At 38.7% G+C, this 12,768-nt stretch overlaps 1 protein-coding gene across 1 annotated transcript; it reads left to right on the forward strand.

Annotated features, from left to right (window-relative positions):
• The first annotated feature begins 156 nt into the window (after positions 1–156).
• Positions 157–12,440, forward strand: Leprotl1 (leptin receptor overlapping transcript-like 1). Its single transcript, XM_013024136.1, has 4 exons — positions 157–262; positions 5,949–6,024; positions 8,940–9,126; positions 10,123–12,440. Exons 1-4 carry the CDS (start codon positions 157–159, stop codon positions 10,237–10,239), a joined length of 486 nt encoding a protein of 161 aa, XP_012879590.1. The 3' UTR covers positions 10,240–12,440.
• The last annotated feature ends 328 nt before the right edge of the window (positions 12,441–12,768 follow it).

Raw genomic sequence — 12,768 nt, forward strand, 5'->3', positions numbered from 1 at the left:
GGGCCGGCCGGCCGGCGGGCGGGCGGGCTCCGATCCTCCGGAGTTTGCATCGCCGAGGGAGCCGGGCCGAGTGGGGTGGGGAGCGGGGCGAGGCCGCCGGGGAAGCAGCTGCGGGAAAAGCGGTGTCATTGCCCACTGGAGCGTGGATCTCTCCGGATGCCGGACGCGCGCGGAGCGCTCCGGGACGCTTCTTCCCGAAACGCGGCCCCCGGACGCCCCGCGCTCACCCCTACGGGAAATCCAGCGCACCTTGCTCCCTGGTGTTGGTACCAGAAGTAGACCCCTGAAGTGACCCCGAAGTGCTCTTGGCTGCTTTCCTCCTACAGTTGCACACTCACTGTGCTTTTTTGTTTTTGTTGTTGATTGAAGATTGCTCGTTTACTCCAGTTTTCTTTAGAAGGCAGGAGTATTGCATTCTTTCCCACTGTCCCGGAGTCTAGTTGTTAGTGTGATTAGAAACAGTGACCCCTTTACTTGTTAAGGACCAACTACATCGATTTCGGGACCTCTTTCTTTTAAAGGAGCCGGCCAGCCATCAAATGAATAATAAGCTTGTTAGTGGTTTTCTATGTTATTTCCTCCCCTCCTCCCCCTTAAGGACAACTTTAGTTGAGCCGCTTTCCCAGGGTCACATTTTTTTTCTCTCGTTTATTTTTTCACCGTCTGAAAACATGGCATTTCCCATATAAAAACATTTGAGCAACGAGGACACTTTCACATCTCTCTTAGAGCTATAATAAACCCCTCAAATCTTTACGTGAAAGGAAGTTGTGAAATGCTGCCGTTTTTTAGGATGTTGTCTATTTCCCTGTTCGTCCTCATTTTTTTTCACCAGTGTCACTAATAAGGAAATCTCTCAGGAAAATAGATTTGTAAATTTATTCCTCCAAATCTAAGTAAATATGAATCTGCTGAAAGTGGCTCAGGTAGAGCTGTACTTTCATTTTTGGTTTCTGGTTGGATTTCGGTAAGATTAGAATTGCTGATCATGTCATCTGTATATTTAGGAGGGTTGCTGTAATTAGAGACCACTAAATATTTCTTGAGCCATTTGACAGTTACTTTATAACAGACTCTTTGATTTCTCATAATTCCTAAGGGGGAGAACTTAGCCCCTTCTACTCCAATTTCTTAATTGTCACAGAACCACCAGTACTTTGTCTCTAGAGAATTTTTCTGGATAATTGGGCCGTTCCATCCCTATCCATATGCTTTGGAAGTAGAAACTAGACTCACACAAGTTTTGTCTTCCAAATATTACATCACTTAATTACAGCATAAATTCTTACCTTGTTGATGTGTCATTTGAGACAATAGCTTACTTGCTGATTTCATAAGACCTAAGAAACTTTACAAGTTTTGAGAATACTTTTGAGTGATTTATTTAATCTCATTGGCTTTTATCTGTTATGACTGAGAAACAAGATGTCACAATAAATTGTGAGTATCTTTTTAATATGAGTGTGGAATAAATAGAAGTATCATCCCAGAAGTATTACCTTGATTCCCCAAACAGTTCTAGGGCCTTACTTATTAAAATTCCCTGTAGTTGTAATAAAAGAATCTTATGTTTAAAATTGGATTTTGATTCCCGAACCTTATTCCCTTTAGTTCCCTGTGTTTTTCTGTTTTTAAGAATCAGTTTTCTTTTTCTTTCTCTCATTGAGACAAGAGTCTTGTTATTCAAGCTAATCTTGAATGTGTGGTCCTCCTGCATCAGCCTCCTGAGAACTGGAATTACTGATGTGTACAACCCCACCTAGCTTTTCAATAATTTTGTAAGAGTATACCCAAAGAATTGAGGCTTTCTTTTTTGGTAAGAATACAAATGCTATTCTCTACCATAGAGCTACCCCTCAAACATCATCAAAGTTCTAAGGCTAATTGCCTTTTGCCAAGATTAACACAAAAATATTTTGGGGGGGGACTTTTTTGGCCTAAGAAAATCTTTTCTCAGTCTCTGAGGCAGCTCTTGCTTGTATGCAACTTTCCCCTACTCATTTGTTTTAATGTGGAAAACACCAAGTTACAAATTTTCATATCACAATACACAGGTAAGAGTGATTCCTTTTGGGAAAGGAAAGTTATTTTCACTGAGTTTTGTCCTGGCCCAGAAATTACTGCCTATTGAATGAAATACATAAAAGAGCACAGATGATTGGTTTTTAGCCCAACACATGGCCTTGAACTAAGTTACAACCGTCCAGCTCCTCTCCAGCTCTAGGTAATTCTTTAATATAAGACTTAATCTTTTTGAACACACACACCCAGTAATTATGTTACAAAGTGTCTCTATAAAGAAAGCTAGCTTTTCTGTATGAGCTTTGCTACATTTATTGTATCTCTGTATAGTGAGTGTCCTTCAAACAAGTTGTTACTATGTAGTAGTGAGCTTAGCTGTTTGGGAAAAAGTAGGGATAGTTTGTTACTTTTAGTATATTTTAATAATACATGTTCAGAGAAATACTTGCCTTTCAGATTTAGTTCCTTTGATTTTATAGGTGCCAGAACTGAGAGTAAGATAAAGATTTAGCCTGGCTAGTAGCTGCAGAGATTAGGACATGGTGCTGCCTCTTTTTCTGCTGTTTTTACTCTACTATAGTCATTCTATAAATGTTGGTTATTACATGTTAAGATCTAGGACATGAGCATCAAAAATAGAGAAACTTGCTCCCTGCTCTCATAAACAGTTGAGAAGGAAAGACAAGTACCAATCAATATGAAATTGAGGTTGCAGTAATTGATACAGGGGCTATAAACAATAAAGGGAAGGCTTGCTGCCCCAGAGAGCTACCTGATTTACTTCCTTACTTCCTCTAGATCTCTGCCCAGAGTCACATCAGTGATGCCTTTGCAGGCCACTGTGTCTACACTTGCATTCCTATCCCTCACCCTGGCTGATCTGTTTCTTATTTACTTGCTTCCCACCATTCCTGTCTCTCTGGATACCAGGGTTTGAACTCAGAATTATAAACTCTCACTTTAAATTTTCACTCATGACTAGTGCTTTACCAGTTGAGCCACAACTCCAGCCTGGCATTTTACTTGTTAATTGGAAATGGGGTCTCAATGTCTTTTGCAGTTTTCAGTCTCCTGAGTAGTTAGAATTGTAGGCATAAACCACTGGTGCCTGAATTTTTCTAAATTACTTTATTCTCTCACTATATACCAAGAGAACAAAAGCTTTAAGTGGCTCACACCTATAATCTAGCCACTCAGGAGGCTGAGATCTGAAGATCAAGGTTCAAAGTCAGCCTGGGCAGTAAAGATTGTGAGATTCTTATCTCCAGTTAAGCACCAAAAAGCTGAAAGTGAAGTTGTGGCTCAAGTAGTAGAAAAGCTCAAGGACAGCACCCAATGAGTTAAAGCCCCAGGACCAACACCAATGACAAAAACAAACCACTTTCATTTTTGTTTTGTTACTGTCTCTAGTAGTAAAATCAGCTTGTATCACACATTTGACAAGGGGGAAGGGGAGGATAAAGAAGGGAAGGAGAAATAGAAGAAAAGAAAAGGAATGAGTCTAGTCTGGAGGTTTAGGAAACTTCACTGGAGAAAAGATGGGGAGCTCAGTTGTAGGAGACAAGGACACAGCTGTGTGAGTGAAGGGCTGGGCCATTACTGCATGTCCCCAGAGCTGCTGCGTGTTCAGCTTCAGTAAACGTTCCCTGCAAGGATGGGAGCCTGTCTGAGGTAGAAGGGGCAAACACACACATGCAGAGGCCATATGGATAAAGGAAAAGAGGGAAATTAAAGAGGTCCTGTCACTGAAGTATGGAGAGCAAGGGTAGTTGCCTCCTGTGACCTTTCCTGCATCAGGGAAGGTAGACAAAGCCAGATCATTACCTATTTGACTCTGAAGAGAGCAAATGGTTAACTCAGTATTTCCCTCACAATAGATATCGCATTTACTTGGAAGCTTTAAGTGCTTTCTTTGCTGCAAAATAAAATGAAAGTTTTTGTTTTTTTTCTTGTTGTTGTTGTTGTTGTTTTTTGTCCGTCATGGGGCTTGAACTCTGGGCCTGGGCGCTGTCCCTCAGCTTTTCAGCTCAAGGCAAGCGCTCTACCACTTAAGCTACAGCGCCACTTCCGGTTTTCTGGTGGTTTATTGGAGATAGGAGTCTCACGGTCTCTCCTGCCCGGGCTGGCTTTGAACCGCTATCCTCAGATCTCAGCCTCCTAAGTAGCTAGGATTACAGGCGTGAGCCACCAGCGCCCAGCTAGTTTTTTTTTTTAATTGTCTCTGCCTTCCTGATCATTGAAAATAGACAAACATTAAGAACTAGGTATATGTATGTGTTCAGGGTTAACATAACCTCCATTAATGAAAACTAAGTGTGCCACCTATTATATCAGTGGTATCATGATTTTGACTTTTTGTTTTGAAATCTATGTCTTTGGCAGTGTTTAACCCTTTTGCTATTACTTTTGGTCTATATATGTCAGATTTTGTCTTGGCAACAGTTAGACCTTCTAGATAGCATTTTAACTTTTCTGTTAATAGGCAATACCATTGGGAGGGGGGAGTTATTCCCCTTATAGCTGCAGAAACATAGGTTATATAGAACTCAATAAAGTGAATGTGTATCTCTTTCCTTAAATATAGGGCATTGATGAATCGTTTTTACTCACATGGGAAAGCACTTTAAAATATGTTGGTGGGCTAGGCACCGGTGGCTAACCCCTGTAATCCTAGCTACTCAGGAGACTGAGATCTGAGGATCACAGTTCAAAGCAAGCCCAGGCAGGAAAGAGTGCAGGGACAGTGCCCAGGCCCAGAGTTCAAGCCCCATGACTGACAAAAAAAAAAATGCTGGTGGGTGGGGGTATGTGTAGCTTTACACATTATGTCACCTATACAAAGCACTTATGGCAATGAAATAGCAGTATCACAGAGTGGTTGCACAAAAATTCTTCAGATTTTCTAATGGATGCCAGTTTGGGGCATTTTATTTTGAGACAGGGTGTTGCTGTGTTGCCCAGGCCAACCTCAAACTCGTGGCTCAAGCACTTCTGCCTTAGTCAGCTGTGAGTATGTATGGGTACCATTTGAGCCAGCTCTGTCAGTTTTATGAGTATTCTGTGTGTGTGTGTGTGTGTGTGTATGTGTAAAGTAGGAGTTAATTGGAGAGGTTTTCTCATAGGTTGAGGCTCTTAAAGTCCAGTGAACAAGAGAAAGAGGGTTTTTTCACATATACTTTTTCAAACTAATAATCTGTGGAGTAGATACAATACTAATACTTGGAGGGACATTGATCCTATGCATTGAGAAACTTACTAGAAAGGGAACTAGTCTTTGGATAGTATGGGGGGTGTGCTCATGGTAATTCAAAGCTCTGAAAACTCAATACAGGCAGAGTATCTGTTACTGGAAATGCTTGGGACAGAAGCGTTTCAGATCTGGGATTTGTTTTTCAGATCTTAGAGTATTTGCATATATATAATGAGAATATTTGTGTGTGTATGTGTGTGTGTGTGTGTGTGTGTGTGTGTGTGTGTGTGTGTGTAATGAGATAGGGATAGGAACCAAGTCTAAACACAGAGTTCAGTTACAACTCATACACCTTATACATACACATAGCCTAAAGGTAATTTTAAACAGTGTTTAAAAAAAATAATTTTGTGCATGAAACAGTTTCATGGCATGGCATGGTCCACTAAGATCAGGTCATTGCTGTCAAAGTTTCAGATTTTGGGGCATTTTAGATTTTGATTTTCAGATTAGGCATGAGGCTGGGTCCTTATCATTTCATTTTGTCTTAAAGATGCCAAAGAAGACTTATTCCGAAACCATATAACTGGTACTATGAAGACAACTCACTTTTAATATGTTTAAGTTTGGAGGGGACTTGTGGGATTATATGTAATATTCAAACTGATAATATTAACAAAATAGCATTGACTTAGTTTAATTGATGTATCTGTTGGTCTTTTTATTTGGTTTTCAGCTTTGATTAGTTTGTCCTTTGGAGGAGCAATTGGGCTGATGTTTTTGATGCTTGGATGTGCCCTACCAATATACAAGTACGTAAGGTTTTTGTCTTTTGAGTGTTAAAGGGTAAATTTTTCTACTTCTGAACTTAGAAAATATTGTCTTCTACTGTAAAAGTAATGCAGAAAATATCCAAAAACCAGAGTTTTTTCTTTTATTGACACTTTAGGTTTATTTGTGAAGGTATTAGAAAATCTAGATACAAAAAGATTTGGGGCTTTGATTTGCTCTTTGTGACTTCTGTCAGGTCGTCAATGGCAAGATAGTAACTCAGTGGCTCAGCTCTGCTGCTCGGTGTTAAACATGTATTGGTAAAACTCAATACAAGAAAATTTAAAACAACCTTTTTACAGAAGATACCATAACAGAGTCAAAACACACTTGACTAAAGAAAACAGAAAATAATGCAGACAATTATTCTCCTTAGGATAGTATTTTTTTAACATATTTTTTTGAGTTGGGTCTTACAGTTCTCCTACCTCAATAGGAGGGATTACAGGCACATGCCACTCTGTCAGGCTTAAAACTTTTTTAAATTAATATTTAGATAAATTAATAAGAAAAAAAAACAATAAGCCAGGGATGGTGGCTCATACATAATCCTAGCAACTCTGGAGGCTGAGATTTGAGGATCAAAGTTCAAAGTCAACCTAGGCAAGAGAGTCCATGAACTCTTATCTCCAGTTAATTGCCCAAAACCCAGAAGTAGAACTGTGGCTCAAGCAATAGAGCACTAGCCTTGAGCACAAAAGCTCAGGGACAGCAACCAGGCCCTGAGTTCAAGTCCCAGCCTAAGGAGGAGGAGGAGGAATGGGGGGAGGAGGAGGAAAAACATGAAAAGAGTGCTACACATTACAAATGAGCACATGGAAATAGACTCAGCTTCACTCAACATTAAATCTATTGGCAGAGATACAGAATACTTGAAGAGGTATATTACTACCTGCTGTTGTGGAGCAGGGCAGTGGAAATTTGAAAATACTTCCTTGGAGACCAGTTTGTTTATATCTTGTAGTATCCCAATTTTTAGACTTCCTAATACAAATCCGCTTGGAGATGTTTATAAAGATATTGTGTAGCTGGGCACTGATGGCTCATGCCTGTAATCCCAGCTACTAAAGAGACTGAGATCTGAGGATCACGGTTCAAAGCCAGCGTAGGCAGGATAGTCTATGAGACTCTTATCTCCAGTTAACACCAGAAAACTGAAAGTGGTGCTCTGGCTCATGTGGTAGAGCATTTGCCTTGAGCTGAAGAGCTCAAGGATAGTGCCCAGGCCCAGAGTTTAAGTCCCATGACCGACCAAAAAAAAAAAAAAGATACTGTGTAGTTGAGGGAGCATCTAGCTGTTCATGGCAGCCCTGTTTATAATAGCATAACAGAGCCCTAACCCTATCTACTCAGGAGGCTAAGATCTCAGGATCAAAATTTAAAGCCAGCCTGGGCAGGAAAGTCCATGAGATTCTTATCTCCAATAACCACCAGAAAACCAGAAGTGGTGCTGTGGTTCAAGTGGTAGAGTGCTTGCCTTAAGCTGAAGAGCTCAGGGACAGCACCCATGCCCAAAGCCCCACAGCCTACAAACAACAACAACAACAGTGCCCATGCCCAAAGCCCCACAGCCTACAAACAACAACAAATAGCATAAAAGGAAAATCATTGATTCAATAAACATTGAAAGAAAAAATAATGAAATTATGGTACATCCATTGATAGAAATACTAGGAAGCTTTAAGAAGTGAGCAAGAGCTGTAAAGGCTGTTATGTAAAAGATGTTCAAGATATATTGTCAAATGAAAAAGTTCTATGACATACTCACCTTTTAAAATTTTTCTATTTGGAATTATGGAATGGAACCCAAGGGGCTCCCTATGGGATGGAGAAAAGAAAGCAGGGAAGATTTTAGTTTTTCTTTTAAGTACTTTTGTCCTATTTGAAACTTGTTTTCTTAAGCATCCACTTCTCATTTTTGTAATGAAATGTTTAGGAAAAGATTTAGGGCACTCAATGGTTTTTACTTAGCATAAGCTCCTACATACAAGAAATCTCCACTGTGATGATTTATAATGTGTAAGAATTAGTCTATTCTGAAGTCCATCTATTTATTTTGAACTTTTCTTTTTGAAATAGATTGTCAGTCACTCAGAGGCCTTTCACACAGCTTACCCTAATCATGACATCTTACAGAATTGTAGTTGTCCCAAACAGGAAATGACATTGACACAATAAAAGTTCACTAATAAACTAAAAGCTATCTGTTTTGCAGCATTTTTTTTTTATATTTTGATTTCAGCGTTTGGGGAGTTCGTAGTAACATAAGGGAAGCTTGGGAATGCTTCAACTTTATACTAAGGCAGAATCAAAGGCATGAGTCATGAATTGTACAAGCTATGCTAGTATTACCATTCTCTCTATGCCTCTTCATAAACTAAAATGGAAACAAAGAGTTAATTTTAGTCCTCAATTCTAACTTGATTCTTTTACTATTAGAAAAAATTTGGTGCTGTGTCATAATTGACTGCAAGGATAATATAACTTAAAAATGTTTCTTAGAGCCTTAGGTAGGTGGCTTGTGTCTGTAATCCTAGCTACTCATGAGGCTGAGATCTGAGGATCACAGTTCAAAGCCACCCTGGACAGGAAAGTCCAGGAGACTCCTATCTCCAATGAACCACCAGAAAACCAGAAGTGGCGCTGTGGCTCAAGTGGTAGAGCCCTGGCCTTGAGCTGAAGAGCTCATGAACAGCACCCAGGCCCGGAATTCAAGCCCCAAGACTGACTGACAAGACAAAAAAAAAGTTTCTTAGTTTAGTATTGGGTTTTACAGCTGGCAGTGTGTTTGTGCCTTGCAATAGTCTTTTGTTCCTTAAATACAAAAGCATGTTTTTGTGTGTAGGAAAATGACATGGATATCCAAAAGTAAATTAATTTACCTTTCTTTTTCTAGCAAATATTGGCCCCTTTTTGTCCTCTTCTTTTATATCCTTTCACCTACTCCATACTGCATAGCAAGAAGATTAGTGGATGATACAGATGCAATGAGTAATGCTTGTAAGGAACTTGCCATATTTCTCACAACAGGAATTGTTGTCTCAGCTTTTGGACTTCCTATTATACTTGCCAGAGCAGAGTTGGTGAGTCAATCTATTTTTGTGTGAATGATTTTTATATTAAAATGTGTTCATTTTTTTCTTAAGAGAAGTTTTTGTTACCAAAAAAAAGTGATGAGATATATGAGAACTTAAAATGTAGAGATTAAATTCTTAGCTTTCTAGTTGCTCTTGGTAAGTAATACACACACACACACAATACACACACACACATAATACACACACACACACACACATACACACACACAGAGCCTCGCTTGGGTCTGAAATAGCAGTTGGCTTGCTAATGACCTACCTACCTATCAGAATCAGCACCCTGTGCTGGGCAGCTATCAGCCTGCCATGGAAGACAAAGTACGGAAGATGTGCAAAAATAGTGTGATCACTGCTCTGCAGATTTGAAAAGTATGAAACAGAACTTCTGGGATTCACACAGTCAGTTCTTTCCCCACACTCATACCTGCATCTCTGGAGAGGTGGAGGAGAAACAGAGACTGAATATATATGTGTGTTTTCATCTCTGGTATTTTCAAGTTTTAGGTTCAGGGCTGGGAAGGTGGCTCAGTGGTAGAGTGCTTGCCTTGCATGCATGAAGCCCTGGGTTCAATTCCTCAGCACCACGTAAGCAGGAAAAACTGGAAGTGGTACTGTGGCTAAGTAGTAGAGCACTAGCCTTGAGCTGAAGAGCTCAGGGACAGTGCCCAGGCCCAGAGTTATGGCACAAAAAGAGAGGAAACAAAAAATAAGAAATTTCTTTCTAAGCAGTAAGTTGTAAAATTCTATACTGTATCATCATAGTCCAGAAGTTAAGCTTTTTGAATATTTATCTCTTATAACTTGCCTTTTTTTAAGCAACCAAAGGTTAAAAAAACAAACCTCAGCAATATAAAAGTACCATAAACATTATTGTGAACCATATTTGCTTTAGACCACTACTCATTTGTAATTAGATCCTTGATTTGCTTTTCATTTCCCTTTTGTTTTTCGTAAATCTACTGACTTTTTATCTTATTTCCATAGATTGCGTGGGGAGCTTGTGCACTTGTTCTCACAGGAAACACAGTCATCTTTGCAACTATACTAGGCTTTTTCTTGGTCTTCGGAAGTAATGATGACTTCAGCTGGCAGCAGTGGTGAAAAAAAGGAGTTACTGAACTATTGTCATGTGGACTTCTTGTCCTCCGTTGGCCATCATGCTCATAGAAGGGGCAGAACGCCACTGGTGTAGCAAGCCTGTGGGGGGTATTCTAGGTGCTCCCTCCTCACTTTTATTGTATGCATACTATTTTCACAGAGACTTGCTGAAGGATTAAAAGGATTTTCTCTTTTGGAAAAGCTTGATTGATTTCACACTTATCTATTGTATGCTTCTCGTGGTGTCCTGCTGATTCTAAAATATTTATGTGTTTCTCCTACTCCCTTTCCTTTTTTAATCAATATGCAATGTTAAACATTTTCTGAATGTTATAACCATTTACATTGGTTTAGAAATTGAGAATTCTGCTGGCTGCCTAACTGGGCTAAAGTATGTATTTTCTCAAAATTAATCTCCATTCTTATAAAAAATATAAGAATAAGTTTTCAGTCAAGATGATATCACTCCCAATTTTCTTCATACATGCAGACCATTGGCGTACTTTGTGGACTATCTACTCAGTGCAAATATAGCTGCATTTATACCTCAGAGGGGCCAAGTATTAATGCCCATACCCTCCATAAGGGATGCTGGTTTTACTAGTAGACAGGTGTTTTCTGAACTGAAAATTATTTTATGGAATTGCTACAAAAGAGTGCTTTCCTTCCTACTGGTTAGAACATGTTAAACTTCAAGGCTAGGGTGTAAAAACAGATTTTTTGAGATAGTTTTTATTTATGTTTATTACAGTCAAAAATAGAGTGAGTTGCAGAGTGGGGAGAAATGTTGAAATTCCATTGTTTGGATGCTGTTTGTATTTATAAGTGAAACTTTGGATCTTCTGTCAGCCTTTACATTTTGCCATTGGGAAATTGACATTTATGGAGTGACTACTAATGAGGGAGCTTTGTATATTGCATCATGTATACCAAGAAATCTTCCTCTGTTTCCTCCTTTTAACTTATTTTGTATGTTGTATATATTAAGTAAAAGAACTTATATGGTTTAATAATACATAGAAATGTTTGATTCACCTGGAAATATTGCTATGCCAATTATTGAGTGCCTTTTCCTTGCAAGGCCTCAATATGATTAACAGGTCACGTGTTATTCTGACAGATAATTCATACATTCACAATTTAAGGTTTAGATCGTGGTAAGGGTAGTTCTTATTCTAAGGTTATGTTATGTGTTATTTAGAATTTAAGACATTTCCTATATACCTCTGAATTGTTTAGGTTTGGGTTTTGTCATGATATTTCTGCTATTTCCTTATTCCTTATAAAAGGTATTTATCATAGGAATTAATGCAGAGTAGCCAAATCCAGCTGTAGATCAGCTTAATAAGCAAACCTGACCAAAAAGTCCCAGTAACCAGGCAGGATCAACTTATAGTGGTTATTTGCATCTCATGATTATTGGTACCTTTTTAGAAGCTGGTTATGAAAACATTCATGTTAATCTGACAGTATTTTGTTAAGAATTTGTATGTTTATTCAATATATTTGCATAAAATTGTTTTGCCTTCAGTCAAAACAGTAATCATGACAGCTTTCTTACATTGTTTTATAAGTTTTATTTCTTAAGAAAATGGGAACAAATTTGTGAGTTGTTCATCTTTTTACTAAAGATGCCTAAAGCTATAATAGGATTGGTTTGTTTTTGTTTTGTGGGGTTGGTTTTGTCTGACCCTCATCTTGTTACTTTTAGCTGCAAAGTGGAAAGCAGTACAAAATATGTGCTTGTGACAATGCCATTTGCACATCAGGTTGAAAATGGCCTGCTGGATAATAATACTCTAAACTTAAATGGAAAGTATGAGTGCACATCATTTAGACAGCCGATGATATAGTTGGAACACTGTGCCTATGATCTACTGGATTCTTTTTTGTTGTTTTTTTCAGGAGGTTTTTCTCAGAAAATGGTCCACCATTTTCTGTTCCTCTAGAGAGTCAATGCCCTGCTACAGTTTTCTTAGCTTGCCCATAGACTCCTAACAGCTGCGTGTTCTTCCTGTATATCGGCAGCATCATGTCTTTGACCTTGCACGCTAGCTTGACAGTGGTGGCTCAGTTTTCTCAGCTAGTTATTTGAGAGAGGAAATTTCCATCGAATATGCACTGATAGCATTGCCATTTTTCTGTGGAAAGAAGGAAAACTTTTTGATGATGGAAAACAATAAAGATTTTAAATATCCATTTTAGTTTGTGGCTGTTTTTGGAGTGAAAGTATACTTCACACTTCACTTCCTGAAGTGCATTAGCTATTTTAATAATGAAATAGAAGGCATGTGTGGCATTATACAGTTTAAATTGGAAGAAGTAAAAGTGAAACCAGGTTAACAAATACTACAATGAAGCTTCGTGAATCTTGCCATTAAAAAAAAAAAACAACCTGCTGATGATCTCATTTAAGGCCCTACTCTTCAGTTTTTTTAGCTGCATGTCTGACTACATATTTACCAACATTTGTCATCAGAACATTATCCTTTTTACAAACACTCAAACAAAAGTATAAATATTGTGTGACAG

Source organism: Dipodomys ordii, unplaced genomic scaffold (genome assembly GCF_000151885.1).
Source record: "Dipodomys ordii isolate 6190 unplaced genomic scaffold, Dord_2.0 Scaffold4, whole genome shotgun sequence".
Taxonomy (NCBI): domain Eukaryota; kingdom Metazoa; phylum Chordata; class Mammalia; order Rodentia; family Heteromyidae; genus Dipodomys; species Dipodomys ordii.

Bases quoted from the DNA above. Each gene is read 5' to 3' on its own strand.
- Leprotl1 (XM_013024136.1), top strand. From the start codon at position 157: ATGCCGGACGCGCGCGGAGCGCTCCGGGACGCTTCTTCCCGAAACGCG. The intron at 263-5,948 runs GTTGGTACCAGA...TTTGGTTTTCAG, and splicing joins AGCGCACCTTGCTCCCTGGT to CTTTGATTAGTTTGTCCTTT. The intron at 6,025-8,939 runs GTACGTAAGGTT...TTCTTTTTCTAG, and splicing joins TGTGCCCTACCAATATACAA to CAAATATTGGCCCCTTTTTG.